This window comes from Neoarius graeffei, chromosome 11 (assembly GCF_027579695.1).
Source record: "Neoarius graeffei isolate fNeoGra1 chromosome 11, fNeoGra1.pri, whole genome shotgun sequence".
NCBI classification, from domain to species: Eukaryota; Metazoa; Chordata; class Actinopteri; order Siluriformes; family Ariidae; genus Neoarius; species Neoarius graeffei.
In genome coordinates, this window is record NC_083579.1 from 51,291,329 (window position 1) to 51,310,058 (window position 18,730).

An 18,730-nucleotide genomic window follows, 5' to 3' on the forward strand; every position below is an offset into this window, starting at 1 on the left:
ATTTCATCAGGATAGGTTTTGCTATTTCCAGCACACCAGATACAGCTCATTAGACTCAATTCAGACCAAGCTTCTAAGTTTTTGTTTTGTTTTTATTATTCAGAATTATATCTAGTGATGGGCGGCACGGTGGTGTAGTGGTTAGCACTGCCGCCTCACAGCAAGAAGGTCCGGGTTCGAGCCCCATGGCCGGCGAGGGCCTTTCTGTGCGGAGTTTGCATGTTCTCCCCGTGTCCGCGTGGGTTTCCTCCGGGTGCTCCGGTTTCCCCCACAGTCCAAAGACATGCAGGTTAGGTTAACTGGTGAGTCTAAATTGACCGTAGGTGTGAATGTGAGTGTGAATGGTTGTCTGTGTCTATGTGTCAGCCCTGTGATGACCTGGCGACTTGTCCAGGGTGTACCCCGCCTTTCGCCTGTAGTCAGCTGGGATAGGCTCCAGCTTGCCTGCGACCCTGTAGAACAGGATAAAGCGGCTAGAGATAATGAGATGAGATGAGATGAGATGAGATGAGATGAGATGAGATATCTAGTGATAGACAAGAGAACACTTTTTTTCAGCATTCTTATGCCATTTCAAATAATTTTAATGACAGTGGATAATTTTGTTTTTCTTCAGTTTTTAATGTCAGCTTATATCAATTTTTTAAATGGTCAGGTTATCAATCATTTCCATCCATCCATCTCACTTATCCTATGGAGTGTCGTGGTTGAGCTGGTGCCAATCCCAGCTGGCTTCATGCAAGATGTGGTGTACACCCGGGACAAGTCGCAAAGTTATCGCAGGGCTTACAGAGAGACAAAAAGCCATTCACACTCACATTCACATCTATGGGCAAATTAGAGTAGCCAGTTGACCTAATCGGCATGTCTTTGGACTGTCGGAGGAAACCAGAGCATGGGGAAAAACAAACAAAACAACAACACACAAAGGCCCCAATCGACCAGCAGTTTCAAACCCAGAACCTGCTTACTGTGAGGCGACAGCGCTAACCACTACACCACCATGCCGCCCCATTATAAATAATATTAATTCAAATATTAATATTAATTTTCGGGCGGCACGGTGGTGTAGTGGTTAGCGCTGTCGCCTCACAGCAAGAAGGTCCTGGGTTCGAGCCTCGGGGCCGGCGAGGGCCTTTCTGTGTGGAGTTTGCATGTTCTCCCCGTGTCCGCGTGGGTTTCCTCCGGGTGCTCCGGTTTCCCCCACAGTCCAAAGACATGCAGGTTAGGTTAACTGGTGACTCTAAATTGACCGTAGGTGTGAATGTGAGTGTGAATGGTTGTCTGTGTCTATGTGTCAGCCCTGTGATGACCTGGCGACTTGTCCAGGGTGTACCCCGCCTTTCGCCCGTAGTCAGCTGGGATAGGCTCCAGCTTGCCTGCGACCCTGTAGAAGGATAAAGCGGCTAGAGATAATGAGAATGAGATGAGAATATTAATTTTCATGGTGGTGTAGTAGTTAGCGCTGTCGCCTCACAGCAAGAAGGTCCGGGTTCGAGCCCCGTGGTCGGCGAGGGCCTTTCTGTGTGGAGTTTGCATGTTCTCCCCGTGTCCGCGTGGGTTTCCTCTGGGTGCTCCGGTTTCCCCCACAGTCCAAAGGCATGCAGGTTAGGTTAACTGGTGACTCTAAATTGACCGTAGGTGTGAATGTGAGTGTGAATGGTTGTCTGTGTCTATGTGTCAGCCCTGTGATGACCTGGCGACTTGTCCAGGGTGTACCCCGCCTTTCGCCCATAGTCAGCTGGGATAGGCTCCAGCTTGCCTGCGACCCTGTAGAACAGGATAAAGCAGCTAGAGATAATGAGATTAATTCAAATAAACTCCGCATTGGGGTTCCTAAAAAATGCACACATTTTTCCATATGGCCATATATGGAAATGTCACTTGGAATAGTGGGCAGGAAGAAGCCAACAGAGAAGGCAGATAAATTACACCAGTGCAAATTAACATGCATTCTTTAGCAAGAAAAGCATTTCTCCTTAGAGTCGCAGAATAATCAAGCAATGGCGTGCTTTATGTGATGGTTGAGTATGAAAGAGAGACAGGACATTATATTGTAAACCTCTTTCTAGAAGCTGTAGAACACTGACAATGTAAGGCAAGTCTTCACCAAATTTCCCCAACAATTAAGTGAGCCTTACATGCGACGGTCATCTTCCTCCTGTTTGCGTAACTGTGCCTCTTCTTCGCGTCTCTTTCTCTCCCTTTCCATTTCCTGCTGGATGTGCTTCAGCCGCTCCATCTCCTCTTCTTCCTGCTTCTTCTTCTGCATTGAGGAAAGCAGTTGCTCTGAGCGCTTCACCAGGTTCTCATACTCCTGTTCAATCTCTGTGCGACTCATCTCTGTTGTCTGAGAGATAGAGAACACAAAGATAGACAGACTTTCAGAGGGAACCCAAATGTAGTGAATAACCAGCATCACTCATCAGCTTGGAGTCAACAGTGATGGAAAAGACGCAATTCAGTCATTACTCGATTTAAACATTTTTGGCTACATTTCCCCTCTACTGTAAGTCATCACTAGCTCCCACACGCTGTCCAAATATGGCATCACGAAGCAAATTTAGACCTGCATGTGTGCGATTCTTCCAAAACCCCTGAAACCAGACATCACATCTTTTCTTAATTCTACAACTTCATAAAACAGTTAAATGCAATTGGAAGAGCGTGTCAGTTCCGTAGTTTAAATATATGCATGCTTTCAGATGCCCAGCTACCAGTAGCCTAACCTACTGTAAATCAGCAGAGGATTGTAACTTCCCACTCAAACTCCTGGCCATGAATGACTCATTTCTCCCAGAATTCAAACTCTCTCAGCAAAAGACGACAACATAGCAGGTTTAGTCACTTAGGATGTTAGCTTGCTTTCATATTCTGCAGGCCCTCATTAATCCAGAGCATTACCTGAGTACTGTCTGGCAGGACAGAGAAATACAAAAGGGACCAGATGCTGTTTTATACAGAGTAAAGATGAAACCATATGAAAATTTAATACCATTAAATTGTTAAATCTTGTTAAAATATGCTGAAAATGTTCAAAAAGTATTAATATTTTATTACTGAGGAGTGTATTTAGCAGCTACAAGGACAAACGATATTAAAAAGCTCTCTCTGCTAATGGATGACTAGACAACACTTTTGGTGGTTTTGCCTTTTAGGTTCATGCATAGTACTAGAGCTGCTACAATTTGAAATACTCTCATACTTTCGAAGCCTTGGCTGTTTGGAAACTCTTACACTCAACCTCCTTTGCAATCGAGTCGGACTCCAGCCACCATTATTTTGTTAAAACTGTAGTGCTGACTGAAGCCGACCAATGAATGGAGCCAAAAATATGGCATTAAAAACCCGCACATAGTCATGACCATGATATGAGCACACAAAACCGGTGCAAGGATTACGTCAAGTCATTATGGTCAAAAATTGTAACTTGAAGTCTATTTAGTTGAAGTTATCAATTGTTAACTGATCGTGCTTTCAGTGATGATGTACACATGGGTTTGGCGAATGGAAAATAATTAAATGCCACACAAAATGTCTGGTGTCTTGCAAGCAGCATTTACATAGTGATATTGGGAGAATGTTGTTTACTTTGGTTGATCCTGGACAGTATTTAACATGAGCTTTTCAAACCACAGTAATCAACATGGTTTTAATGATAATTAAAAATGTACATGGTAATACTAACCATCAGGAATTGTACTGTGGCTTACCATGAAACCGGTAACTGTTTCATCCCTAATGCAGAAGCAATCAATTATCTCTGAGGTGGTGACAAGGGCATCGTTTCTGAACCGCACTGCCAATAGTGCACATTTGGGCTGAAACATGAAAACCTTGTTCCCACAAATGGAGAGAGAAACCGCTTAGACAGCAAAAAGTCCACTTTCACAAAAAAGACTTAAAGGTAGACAACCTTTCAGATTTTTCAAGTGTAGGTCATAAAAATAATTCTCCCTGACACCCAATTATTCTTATTTAGTGGACTGAAAGCTACTGAATTCAAATCACAGACTTCCAATTTTATTATTATTATTATTTTTTAAATAGAACAATTAATGAATTTAGGGCCATGTGGCCCTAAATTCTCCACTATTTTTTCCTGCTTCACCATGACCCAATTCAAGATACTACGTCATGCATCACGTGGTGGGCTTTCCCCATTTGTGCAAGGCATTGTGGGATACAAATTTGAAACAGGAGAGAAAAATGGAGGATGCGAATGAAACGTGAAAGACCAACTACAGTAATGGAAAGCGAGAAGAAAAGACATTATGTTGCGAAGGAAAGGAAACGCAGGACCAAGCTAATAAATATCGGCAGTCAGCGAGCACCTTGGTGTGATCAGCTGTTCGTTTAGCGACAGAATGATGTAACTGTCAGGTGCATGGTCAAGGTAAACCTCTAGATGGCAGTAATGCAACACTGGATGCCAGCTGCCGTAAAACCCAAAAGAAGAAGGAAAAGAAGGTGGTAAACCTGCGCATGCGCACACTGGCCTTCCTCTGTCTGCTTGACTGCATGAAGCGAGCGATTTCATGCACATTATTTGCTAGGGAATCCCCTCAAATTAAATAACTTCCCAGCCACAGAATGGCCTGGGGTTTTTTTTGGAGATATTACAGAAATAAACATATCTCACAATGACCAATTTTCAGAGAGAACTAAATTTCACCAATTTTATGAAATCGAAAGGCCATCTAGCTTTAAGGGTTTGGAGTGTGTAAAGACTACTAATGCAGAGAGGATACAGAAAGATTAGGATGAAAGTAACCTCCCATGTAATTTATTTCCCAACACTTGGAGGCCAGTCAAATTATCCCAGTGTTCCATCATGTTCATTGGAACAAGTCACACACAGATTTGGTATATTATGTTATATGTATATTGTGTTAGCTCAGGTGGCCCATCGTGGTCGACGATGGCTGGCTTGTGCAATCTTTTCTTCGATGAGAACGTATGTGGCTCATAATTCCAATGCGTGAGCCACACATGCGTTGACAGTGAGGACATTGGTGAATCATTGTAGTGGGGTTTCTTGCTGCCGGCTTCCATCTGGCTCTGGCATCAATAAGTTGATGCCAACGAGTCTCTTCAAAGTTCTTGGCAGCTGTATGAACTGTAGACTGCCAGGTTGTCCTATTGGTGACACGAGCTTCCAGACAGGGGTATAGTTGTATGCTTCAGGTGCTCATTAATGCAGTCCCTGTATTGCTTCTATGGGCGTCCCAGGTCTTGCTTTCCCTGGGCGAGCACCCTGTACCGTACATCACTTTGATGGGGCTTAGACATTAAATACAAAAGGCAACCCGAGTCTAACCAACATCCAACCATCTGCTTTTATGCTAGGTTACATTACTGTGCGACATTTTATGAGCTGCTTAAGAGTTTTTAGTTGTCTCTACATTAAAGCTAACTGGAGTAACAACAGGGCTCTATGTTGTGATCTGAGCAATTCTACATTATGTTGTAAAATAATGCATGCACAAAGAAAATTGCAGCAGGAGCTTGAGACAACAGTCCATGCATAGCATCTTTAGTTTATCTTCACCAGTCCATGGAATGACTGGCGCCTGTTGTATTATGAATGGCAAACCGACACCAAGTGTCCAAGTCACTAAAAGACAGTACGTCACACTACAATGTGCCTTGTCCTAGATAAAAAAGGTTTCATCAATCTAGTAATCAATCACTTAATGTGGTGTTTTTTTTAAGCATAATGATTAATCAACCTCACCTTAATCTTGGCCATGAGGGAGTTGATGGAGGTGGCCAGCTCCTGAATCTGTTTGCTCATCTCCTGCTTACCCTCTTTCAGACCACTCACAGCCTCATTAAACTTTTCCATTCTCTTCTTCAGATTCTGAACCTTTATCAGACCGTCAACACTGCAAGGCGACAGAAAATCCACATCGGTCAAAAGAAAACAAAGTAGCAGGATGGATGCTAAACATATAAAATCTACTGATACAGACGGTGTATAAATGATGAGTTAATGGGAGGCAAGTGGTTTGAATGTGTGAAGACTGGCACCCACCGAGGCTTATGCCTCCTCTTGCACAACCACATGCGAACTGTTTTCTGAATTTTAATGCAGGCGCTGGCTCTGTACTTGATTTTATTCTTCACTGCAGGAAAAGGAGGAAAGGACAGGGAGAATACATTTTCTCATTTAGAAGGACAATTATAGAGCAGAGGCAAGGCTTTTACTGCAAAAACGTCCTGTTGAGTGTCCCCGGCCAGCACAAGAGGATCAATAAAAAGCCACATTTCCATTGCTGTAATGTTTTCAAGAAGGAACTCAGGAGATTTAAATGCTTTTTCCACCAAAGGACCTAGGGGTGGTTTTATTATCTGGGCTGTTGCTCCAGAAAACTTTAGCTTCTTCGACTTTTGTGCAGACCAGCAACTATTGAGACAGAGTTTGCCAAACTATCAGTGAAGGGTCAAAGGTCACCCTTTGCATGACCAGCAAATGTATTTGAAGATTATTTTGCAGTGATACAGACAGCATCCCAGTGAAAACTCACATTTAATGACAGACAGGCCACACCACTGAATCTTCTTCCAGCGGCTGCACACCAGCCACTTGTTGACCCGCTGGACCAGCTCTGCCAAGTGCTCTGGGTCAGACCTCATGATCTGGTCAAACTCTGCAAACTGAGATGCACACAGCAGTCACCTCTGTGTTAATACTGCAGTCTTTGCATTCTCTTATTTTATCTATTTTTCACAATTCAAAGATGACTGAAGTGTTAGCTTTGACTGTTTATTCCACTATTTATTCCAACACAGAAGATGCTTACCTTTCCAGGGCGAAAAAACACCTTCGTCAGTCCAAACTTGTAATCACTCTCATTAAGCCCCAGCGCTTTAAAGAGAGCCTACAGCGGACACATGCCATGTGAAACGGTCAGAGACAGAAAGCTCTGAAGAGAAAGGAAAAAGTAAATGTAATATTAAAGAGAAAGGCTTACCTTGCAGAACAGGCGAGGGTCGAGTCTGGCAAGCTTGCCTGGAAGGTATTGTTTGTACATATTATATAGCTCATGGAAAGGGGCTCGGGAAGGAAACCCCCCCTGCATTAGATCCAGTACTGAAACCATTCCTGGCAACAGCATAGAAAAACATGGGATTAGGAAAAGAACAGGGAAGAGAAACATTTGAAAAAAATAAATCTGACAGTTTCATTGTCCAAAGGGGTTAATATGAACCGACATGTTATTCACAAAATACTTTGTTTCCTACACTATATGCTTAGTGACGGTAAGAGGAAGCACAACTAAGAATTTCATATTATGAATTTGGAAGCCCCCCCCATAAGGTTCGCAAAGGTAATGAGCCTTTGCACATGCACACTATCTACTTATAGCTTGTTGGCCACACTCATTCTCTAGAGCTCCTCTGTGTAGGTCTTAAGTGCACCAACCATTATTTCTCGCTCAGAAAGACCAAGTGCTGCAAATGCAGGCTATGACATGTGAAAAAGCTCATTAATAATGCCCTTCCAGGCTAAGACCACCCTGGGAAAATAATGAAAAACAAGCACAGCTCTTCACATTTAATGTGTCTACTCAGTGGGCAATATACACATTCTGAAAAAGAAGCGTTGAGATCGAGGAGCTGTGTTTAGCGGTGCCATATATTTTAAGTCCTACATTTGAAGCTACACTGGCAGTGTGGAGAAAAGCATGAACCTTAAGCAAAATCCAAGCAGGAGCAAATCAAAACAAATGGATGCTTAAAATGGCAAGGGCACTGCGTGTTGCATGTGTATCTGGATACACACAAGCACTCATACCAGAACACTGCAGCTGGGACAGAATCTGTGCTCCTTCAAACTGGTGGCTCACCATCTTCAGATTGGGCTTCACACAGCGGATGAAACTGGACCCCTTTGTAAACATAATCAAACTGACCATTTACATAGTAGTTTTTGTGTGTGTCAGAGTGGTGTGTCCTAAAAACTATTATCTAACTTCAGAACTGGACTAGGAGGAATCTCTCCTTACTCCTGGGATGTTTCACCCAATCTTAGCCAGGCTTTAACGACAATGTAAATGAAAAATCCTCACTTCATACATTGGAACAGATACTCACCGTGCTACGAAGCTTTTCTAGTAGTAGAATCAACTGAGTCTAAAAAATTGGCAGGAAAAAGGACACACCTCAGTATTTTTTACAGCAAGTGTACTATACAAAATGCAGTGTGTCCCATGCAAACTACAATCATTAGACAACAGCAGGCATATAAAGCAAGTGGGAAACATGCATCGTGCTAGTGAGCCTACATGTGAACATCTCACTGCTGTGTTGTAGCACAACCATACTAATAATGTTTTCAGAGAGAGCTAGTATATGAGAATCTATTACAGTAAGAAATGTCTGGTATGTTGTATGACTACACAGAATTAAAATTGGTGTAAACATTTTCCATCTTCCAAGGCCAAGAAAATGAATAAACTGTAAATTCAGCACTACAGTGACAATGCAGAAACGATACAGACATCATGAAGCTCTCACACAAACAAGAAGGTGAACTGAGAGCAGGAAGGCAGAGCAGTGAAGGTGGATAGAGTATGTGACTGGGTTTAGACTTGTAATGGCAGGGTGAGACATGGTAAACTACACCTCTCCCTGGGTTTGAATTTCTCAGGTCAGTCTTACCCAGTTAAAAGTTTTAGCCTTTCTCCTTTATCTTCTTGTTTCTGCCATTCTATCTTTATATTTAAAACATACAAGTTTTTCTCAAGGATGAAATCAAAAAACAAGAAGAAGGTCAAAGGGGGGGCAGAAGGGCAGGGACAGAGAGAAGAATCAGAGAACCAGGTTAAAAGTCAGTAGGTCAAGTTCGCATAGTCTTCCACAAAAGTTTATCCTACTTTACTAAAAAGCAAGGGGAAACCTCTTAGCAGAAACAATTGCTTGCATTTGTGCAGGATCAAAATCCATATTCTATAGCTTTCTATGCGTCACTGATAAATCTGGCCTTTTCATGCTTTTCAAATGAACAGAATTCACCTTGAACTTGTTTCCTACGCTGATGAAACTGAGTTTGCCAGCCTTCTGCTTGGAGTCCTTTGAGTTTGAGTTATTCTCAAAGAGATCCCGGACAAACTTGTCCTTCGACTCGCACACAAGGCTCTCCAAGGACATGTGGAGGGCATCATTATTCTTCTCCACAAAACGGGTCTGCTCACACACATACACGGTTAACATGAGGCAAAAAACAAGGCCATACATATACATTCAATCGGAGTCTGTTATAGCTGAAAAATACACTTTATTTGATTTTCACCGTTTCAGCTAGAGACTTACAAACATTAAAAAAAGGAGGTTAGATGAAATGCGAAATTTAAAAAAAAAAAAAAAAGTATGTAAAACTGAAAAGTAATATGCATGAATAAAACTTGTATTTTATTAATATAAGATATATGCCTTGAAACAGGCATCAAAATCACAATTGTATATTTCAAACAAATAAAAGTTTAAGGTGTGTGTGTGTCCGAATACATGATCAAGTGTACATACAGTCTCATAGCACACAGCTCCTGCAAAGTGCCTGATGATGAATCCTTCGTCATCCCTTAGGTTCCTGTGAATTGTTAATTTGGACTTTCTTGGGATCTAAAGAAAATAATTTACATTTCAAGCTACATTGGTTTTAAATCAACTAACATAACTATACTTCACAGATATGGTCTGTATAAGCATTCTGTGTGAACTACATACAACATAAAAGCAGATGGTAATTAACATCAGCTCACACATCACATTTCAGGACTGAAAACAGCCAAAGGCCATAACTAACCGTGAGGCGGAAGTGATCTTTGTGCTTGGTGTGAACAGCCTCAGCAAAGTGCTGGTCACTGGGCTGGGGTAGTCGGTTCTCCTCATCAAGGATGTCCAGAATTCCTACCAGTTTTGCCTCAATAAGGTCTACAGAGGGAAAAACAGCATTATAAAATACAGCATGCAGCAGAGACAGCGCACTGCATTAGTATACGATGACCCAGCTGATGATCCAGAGCATGTCCATCCCAAACAAATTTTATGGAATGAAGGCAAAGCTGGGGAGCGCTTGGCTATATTTAGTATTCAGCACAAGGGTATCTATGGGGTGCATTATTCATCAGCAATACATGCAGGTGACTGAGGACCAGACACATTCATGTATTTGTATGAGCAGACACCTGTGCTTAAATGAGAGCTGATTGATGAGGGGAAATAGAGTACAGCCCCCGTGTGTCCATTTGCAAGTCACTAGGATGTGCAATAGGCTGCATTATTAATGGAAGCATTAGCATGGTTTGAGCCTCTGAATGGAAAGTGTCTGTAAGCGCTGTGCCAAGTGCCTAGTCCTGTTAGATGCAGAACTTATCTAGGGCACAGCTGAATCCTGTGAAGTGCTGAAAATAATGTTAAGCAATAGACCTTTTGCAAAAAAAAAAAAACAACATTGATGAAGACTATTTAAAATGCATCAGTTACTGTGACCTAAAAAGTGTGTGTGTACATGTACTTGCTACATATTCAGGATTGGAACATGTTTTTAAACCAACAGAGCTGGGACATTTTTGGGAAGTGAGGACATTTTGGCTGGTCTTCACTTCTTCAAAAGGATGTTTGAGGGTTAAGACTTAGTTTTAGGGTTCAGCTTAAAAGTTTTAATAACCCCCTGGGAACACTGCAGTAATGACAGTCTACCAAGCGAATACGTTATCCCTGTGTCTATTTAAATCTAGGAAATGGCAACTTTAGTTCCAGAGTCAGCACAAAAAGAAACAGCAACAGCACAAAAATAATTGGGTCTATACGCATAGCCAGTGACTTTACAATATCTTACAGTGGTGGGAAAGCAACTTTAGAAATGTCGTTACCTAAGTTACAAGTTCTTCTTCTTCCAGCTGCTAGGGGTCGTCACAGCAGATCATCATGAGCCGCATATCCGATTTGGCATAGGTTTTTAACATCGGATGCCTTTCCTGATGCAACCCTCCCCAATCTATCCAGGCTTGGGACTGGCACCAAGTATGCACTGGCTTGTTCAACCCCGGTGGCTGGGTACTTTTACCTAATCTACATGTTTTTGACACTGTGGGAGAAAACTGGAGCACACCCACAGGGAGACCATACAAACTACAAGGAAAGGCCCCTGTCGTCCGTGAGATTTGAACCCAGAACTTTCTTGCTATGAGGCGAAAGTGCTAACCACTGCACCACCATGCCACTCATCTAAGCTACAAGTACAAAAATGTAAAGCTACTCAAGATGTTGCAAATATCTTTCGGAGATACGTTGTTAGTTACACTACAGGGCAAAAAGCAGATGAACTACATTGAGGTTACATTCACAACTGATGTCACCTCTTCTATCAGATTATTTGCTCTCATACAATAAAATACCAATGATGAATATTATTATAATTAGTAGCAGTAGTATTCCTACATCAGTACTATTGACCCACAGTTGACACCAGTTCCCTTTATAATGTTCATAAAATTCAGTATGACAAACGAGGCTTTTCATCATTAGAATACAGCTGATCTAGACCTGAACATCACAGTGACGCTCAGTCATTTACATTAATTTCAGATTATCCAGAAAATACAGAGGACAAGTCCTTTTTTGTTGTTGCTTTTTTCCTCTCAGGTTTAGTTGACTCATTAGCAGCTAAGAACTACATACACAGTATGTGGTGCAGGTTAAGCAAACGAAACAATGCAAATGAAACTATTAGGTCCATCCATCCATCATCTGTAGCCACTTATCCTGTTCTACAGGGTCGCAGGCAAGCTGGAGCCTATTCCAGCCGACTATGGGCGAGAGGCGGGTGACACCCTGGACAAGTCACCAGATCATCACAGGGTTGACACAGAGACAACCAACCATTCACACTCACATCTACAGTCAATTTAGAGCCACCAATTAACCTAACCTGCATGTCTTTGGACTGTGGGGGGAACCGGAGCACCTGGAGAAAACCCACGCAGACACAGGGAGAACATGCAAACTCCGCACAGAAAGGCCCTCGCCGGCCACGGGGCTCAAACCCAGGACCTTCTTGCTGTGAGGCGACAGTGCTAACCACTACACCACCATGCCACCCCAACTATCTCATCTCATCTCATTATCTCTAGCCGCTTTATCCTTCTACAGGGTTGCAGGCAAGCTGGAGCCTATCCCAGCTGACTACGGGCGAAAGGCAGGGTACACCCTGGACAAGTCGCCAGGTCATCACAGGGCTGACACATAGACACAGACAACCATTCACACTCACATTCACACCTACGGTCAATTTAGAGTCACCAGTTAACCTAACCTGCATGTCTTTGGACTGTGGGGGAAACCAGCGCACCTGGAGGAAACCCACGCGGACACGGGGAGAACATGCAAACTCCGCACAGAAAGGCCCTCGTCGGCCACGGGGCTCGAACCCGGACCTTCTTGCTGTGAGGCGACAGCACTAACCACTACACCACCGTGCCGCCCCAACTATTACAGGTCAATAAAATAATTTAAATACTTAAAAACTGATTGTTTTATTTGAGCAAATGCTACTACTCAAAACTGACACTTATTATAGTACATGCATAATATAACGTGGTAGGAAAGTGAAAGGTACATGCAGGCTGAAATGATACTGACCTATGCAGTCCTGATTATCAACATAATGAACTTCATTCACTCCCAAGCCCTCTTTCTGATACAGTTCTTGCTCCTGAAAAGTCACAAGAACAATAGCAATAATAGTTTACACAAATCATGGAACAAGTTAGAACTTGGTGATAAAATATATTAAACTAGATAAAACTCGACGCCAACGGCGTTGATGGGGATGCCTCCGCCCGGTAAACTACACGCCTTATTAAGTTGTGATTTGGGGATGGACATTTGACCTCACAGTAATCATGGCCTGGTGAAATTACTTGTATTAGCCTTGGAGATACTGTGTTCACAAGGTTTTCAGACAGACATTTGACCTCACAGTGACCTTGGCCTTAGACCTTTTGATCTCAAAATCTAATCAGTTCATGTTTGTCCCAAAGCACACAAATGGTGAAAGTTTGGTGAAATTCCTTTCATTAGCCTTTGAGATATCGCGTTCACAAGGTTTCGGGACAGACGCACGCACGCACAACCCGAAAACATAATGCCTCCTGCACCTTACAGTGGCGGAGGCATAACAAACAAATATATTCACCAAGAATTTTTGCTTGTATTGCCACAACATTATGCAAATTAACCAAATCAATACAGATATTTCATACTACAAATATTGACAAACTGACTCACCTCTTTCAGTATGCGCTCGTTGAAAAACTGCTGCAACTTCTCATTACAGTAATTGATGCAGAACTGCTCAAAGCTGTTGTGCTCAAAATACTCTAGAGGTAAGCAGTCAAAATTTTAATAATTTTGAATGTTATTATTACCTGAAAGCATCCCATTAAACAGAATAATAATAATAATAATAATAATAATAATAATAATAATAATATGCTAGGTGAATGTAAGGGAGTTTAGACAGGACAGCACCCTCCAGTTTCCTTTTCCTTTGGAGAACGAAAGAATGAGAACACTAAAAATCACAGCCTTGAAGCAGTAGCTCTTACAAAAGTTTACAAAAACATTATCTTATAAACAAAACACTTCTTAATTCTAAACCAAGCTTCCTTTAACGCCAAATTGGCAAACAAATCATTAGGAAGTGCGGGATACTTAGTGTCATAAAACACAGCCAAATTGTAGACAAACACCTTTGCTGCTGTACACACACTCACCAAATCCAGCAATGTCCAGCACTCCAATGAAGTTTGATGAGGTCTTAAAGGGGAAGCACCGGTTGACCCGGGTGACCACATGATCAAAGAGGCGGCTGTAAATGGCCTTGGCTAGTGCATCACGCGCATTGTTGGCCTGCTCCACCTTCAGTGGCACCCTGGAGAACAGCAAAGTGGGCCAGTAGGAGTCAAAAACTGGGCCAGAACTCCTGGCAATGTTAACTCATCAATATACGTCACTTCAGCTTTACTTCATCCCATCTCAAAAGCTGCCAGCCACTCCTCCCTTAAAGGCATTCTATCACTGTTAAATAGATAAGCCAACAATAAAAAAAAAAAAGAGAAGGACAAATAATACAAAAAACTAAAGCTAATACTATTTGGATATTTTCTCAGAACACTATTTTGAACTGAAGACAAGAGCCTGTGATACTCTGCTGAAACTCTGCTCCCATACTGACTCTTATTTCACCTCTTGAAACAAGTTCGAAGTTATAATGGCGTATTTTATCTGGAATTTGAGTGTGTTCTTTTATATCACACCTACTACTTTTCATATGAAGTAAATCCTTCCAGCTCCCACAACCAGAGGAAGCCTTTATAAATGACGCAAAACACTGCATATAAACTCACAGTACTAGTGAAAACTAGCATTAGAGAATAATTAGTTCTGGTCCACTAATTTGAGTCAAGCAGCATTTCAAGAGTGCCTATGTTTCCGATAACCACACGGTGCATCACTCTACTCATCCGGGTTTGCCATGTAAAATTCCACTTCCTAGTTAGAAGCAGTTACGACAGTAGAGGTAGTGACATCACCAGACAGAGTAAATTATATCCATCCATCCATTATCTGTAGCCACTTATCCTGTTCAACAGGGTCGCAGACAAGCTGGAGCCTATCCCAGTTGACTACAGGCAAGAGGCGGGGTACACCCTGGACAAGTCGCCAGGTCATCACAGGGCTGACAAGAGTAAATTATACTTTTCAAGAATATAATTATTGACATAAAATATGAAAGTTCATCAGATGAAGATAAAAAGGAAGAAGGGTGTGACGGAGTGCCCGTCACTATAGTTGAGTACGTGTTCTGACTGCCATACCAACAAGCCTGGCTCTTTGGTGTTGTGGTCAGGGTGCAGGTTTGGCATCCTGTAGACCTGGGTTCAAGGCAGGATAAGGTGACTATTCCCTCTGCTTTGCTACAGATGGTGCCAAAAGTGGGATGGCTTGCTGGGAGGCCATTGGAGGTGTGAGCTGTACAAGGGACCCCCAGGATAGGTGGCTCCTGTGTGAGGGACCCCAGAGATGGGTGAAGCATGAGTGTGTGGGGTGTATGGCTGGGGGATGCATGGGTGCTCCCCCTCCTGAAGGGGAGGGCAGTGTGACGGAGTGCCCATTGCTACAGTTGAGTATGTGCTCTGACTACCATACCAATGAGCCTGGCTCTTTGGTGTTGTGGTCAGGGTACAGGTTTGGCATCCTGTACACCTGGGTTCAAGGCAGGATAAGGTGACTGTTCTCTTGCTTTGCTATAAAGCAGGGGTGGGCAATTATTTTTTTTATGGGGCCACATGAGAAACAGAAAATTTTGTGGAGGACCGGACCATAAGGCTGAACTAAATTCTGCATAATATTAATTGTATTTCTTTATATAAAGCAATAAATAACATTGTTTTTACAAGCTGCTAAGACTGGTAAGAGTATGGAAAAAACGAGGTTGCCTTACAAAAAATGTCATTTATTCAATCAAATTTCCCAAAACAATGGTTAACAAAACATGAACGTTTGTACCATTTTTTTTCAGTCACATTCAGCCCAAAACACAATAAAGACATCATAATATTGTCTTTCTACTCCAAATATCAAGCAAGATACATCATATTATAATAATGATGCCCGCATTTGTAGTTTAATCACCTCATTTGGTGTTTTTTATTTGTTCAGTGAGAGAGCTCTAGTCTCTGTTGGTCTTTAACGAGTGCATCAAAGTCAGGTTGAATGTCTGAGGTGGAGATGCGAAGCACAGCTGACAAATGATCATCAGTCCATTTGGTGTAGGCGGGTGTAGGTATCAGATCTACAGATCGGCTCGGGCTCCGGCGCCTGCTGGTGACATCACACTATGTGATTGGCTGGACCGTTTGAAGGATGACGTACAAGTTTGTGGTTGGTCTGGACAAATTCGCGGGATTAGGTTTCGTGGGATTTCATGTCATGCTCATGTCGTGCGCATTGCGTTTTTGTTGAACACAACTTCAAAATAAAAGCAATGCACATTCAGTCCATGCATGAGGTAAAATTAGAAAATACGTTTATTTTGTAATTTCTAATTAACCTTACGCGGGCCGGTCAGAATGAACCAAAGGGCCGGATGCGGCCCGCGGGCCGTAAAATGCCCAGGCCTGCTATAAAGGGACACAAATTTTACCAGAAACACCTTTAAGATGAACGTGAGCTACACAGCGAGCTAGTCAATGATCCTTCTTCGGGCTCTATTTCTACTAATAGAGTGAAAATAAACAGAATATTTGGTCATAGTGTGTCAGAAATGTCACTTACTCAATATTAATGTCTTGTTTCTAGAACTGTTGCATAAAAGCAACAGCCCAGCAGGGCTCATGCCTGCAACGAATCATAGCTGTGACAATATTCAGTATAACTGCAATCTTGCTCATGTAATATTGCTTAATTAGTGTCCAGGGTGGTCAAACATGCCATGGCTGCCCCATGTTAACCTAATCGCACATCTTTGAACTGTAGGGGAAGCCGGAGGCATGACAGAGGAAACCCATGCAAACACAGGGAGAACATGCAAACTCCACACAAAAAGGCCCTGTCGGCCACTGGGCTCGAACCCAGAACCTTCTTGCTGTGAGGCAACTGTGCTAACCATTACACCACCATTTTTACCATCTGTGAGACTAGTGATGTTTAACTTATGCACAATGCATAATAAATGACCTTTGCTACATGCACTCATTTTAGCAGACAAACCTGTACATCTTTGTCTTTTTTTTCCCCCCAAAGTGTCATAAGGGACCTTGACATACTGCATAGCACTATGTTTAATTGTTCCAGTCTTATTACTTGAGAGAAGGAGATGAAAGTAAGAGGAATGCTTCACCATATGACGATGATAATATTTATCTGTCACTTCGGTGATGCTGGAAAATTTCCCCCACTATTTTTCACAGGATATGATATAAACATAACATGGCTGTGCATTTGTCCTCAGCAAAATGAGAGAATATGATACGTGCTTGTGAAACCCTAGACCTTCTTACAGACACCTAACAACATCTGTTCTCGGTTAAATATTTATTGACCTAGCTTTGCCACATCATTCAAACAACAGTGGAAGAATGAATAACGCTGAAGAACATAGAATACAAAAAAAAAAGTCAAGAACGTTTTTATATGTGTACTCGCTTCCAGCACCTTACCACATAGCATGCTTACTTAAGACAGGAAGTAATGAAGGTTAGGAAAAGAACAAAAGAGCTATAAGGGGGCAGGTACATACTGACTTAAAACATCTCTTATCAAAATGTATCTGCTTCAGCATAACAGAAGGCTTTAAATATCAACTAGATTATTACAGTGCCTTAGCTAATACGAGTTCAATTAGTAACTACACTTCTCGTCTGATAAGAGGCTGATGTTGGTTATTTTTTGGAAGTCTCACGCAGAACAATTACAGTGTGAGTATGTAATAAGTTGTGGCTCTGGATGAGTCGATGAAAACTAATCCTAGAGGACGTTCAGATCACAGGGGGGCCAGTTGTGATGAATATCCTGCAGGAGCCTGTTAGGTTTGAGTGGAGCTCTCAACACAGGGTACAGCACACTACTGCTAGTCATATGAAGTATCTTAATGCGAACAGACACTTCAGAAAATTTAAACGCAAAAGCAGCCTGGCTCTGGATCTGCTGCTGAGTGACTGTATGCAACAAAACAGCTTACTAGAAGATATAAAAATAGATATGTCAACAGACTGAGATGACCTCAGTACAAGACCAAAGATTTGATACGTGTCATATTTGACATTGCTTGGAAGAAAAAAAATTCATTAGCAGATAAACACAAATTAGGTGCAGAGCAGAGAGAAAAATGTGGGTTACATTACAATGGAATCGCGTCACATTTTGATGACCATAATAACCTCCTGTTTGGAATCATATTTGCTGTAATGTATGTTTACTAGCACATAAATATGGGTCAAGGTAATTTCAAGCAAGCAATTTGTTATTAGGACATAATGTGTCATTCTCTTTTCCACAGGTTCACCAGTGAGGTATGTGTGAGGACGGACAGGCAAAGAGAAAACAGAGTGAAATGCATTAAACTTTCGCATTACAGAGACATGATTAATGAGTTATAAATCTAATGATTCAGTTAGCCTGATGCATTAATTCAGATCAATGAACATTTACATCTTCATTTTAAAGTTCTGATATTTACTTAGCTATGAAATTCATCTCTCATCTCATTATCTCTAGCCGCTTTATCCTTCTACAGGGTCGCAGGCAAGCTGGAGCCTATCCCAGCTGACTACGGGCGAGAGGCGGGGTACACCCTGGACAAGTCGCCAGGTCATCACAGGGCTGACACATAGACACAGACAACCATTCACACTCACATTCACACCTACGGTCAATTTAGAGCCACCAGTTAACCTAACTTGCATGTCTTTGGACTGTGGGGGAAACCGGAGCACCCGGAGGAAACCCACGCGGACACGGGGAGAACATGCAAACTCCACACAGAAAGGCCCTCGCCGGCCACGGGGCTCGAACCCGGACCTTCTTGCTGTGAGGCGACAGCGCTAACCACTACACCACCGTGCCGCCTAGCTATGAAATTATTTCCAATAAATGTTTTTTTTTTTTTAATCTTGGAAAATTACTCCGTATATTAGTCATGAACATTATGGTTGCTTCT

The 18,730-nt window shown here is 42.2% G+C and overlaps 1 protein-coding gene across 1 annotated transcript in view; it reads right to left on the minus strand.

The window, feature by feature from the left end:
* myo6b (myosin VIb) overlaps positions 1 to 18,730 on the minus strand; it is a 72,771-nt gene that overhangs the window by 23,546 nt on the left and 30,495 nt on the right. Inside the window, exons 13-26 of the mRNA XM_060934115.1 lie at positions 13,785 to 13,942; positions 13,297 to 13,388; positions 12,649 to 12,721; positions 9,812 to 9,939; positions 9,532 to 9,627; positions 9,022 to 9,192; positions 8,101 to 8,139; positions 7,802 to 7,895; positions 6,978 to 7,108; positions 6,807 to 6,884; positions 6,531 to 6,660; positions 6,038 to 6,128; positions 5,738 to 5,888; positions 2,142 to 2,350 (exon numbers count right to left, since the gene is read on the minus strand). Of these exons, the coding sequence (XP_060790098.1) occupies positions 2,142 to 2,350; positions 5,738 to 5,888; positions 6,038 to 6,128; positions 6,531 to 6,660; positions 6,807 to 6,884; positions 6,978 to 7,108; positions 7,802 to 7,895; positions 8,101 to 8,139; positions 9,022 to 9,192; positions 9,532 to 9,627; positions 9,812 to 9,939; positions 12,649 to 12,721; positions 13,297 to 13,388; positions 13,785 to 13,942 (1,641 nt within the window). The remainder of the gene's footprint in view (positions 1 to 2,141; positions 2,351 to 5,737; positions 5,889 to 6,037; positions 6,129 to 6,530; positions 6,661 to 6,806; positions 6,885 to 6,977; positions 7,109 to 7,801; positions 7,896 to 8,100; positions 8,140 to 9,021; positions 9,193 to 9,531; positions 9,628 to 9,811; positions 9,940 to 12,648; positions 12,722 to 13,296; positions 13,389 to 13,784; positions 13,943 to 18,730) is intronic.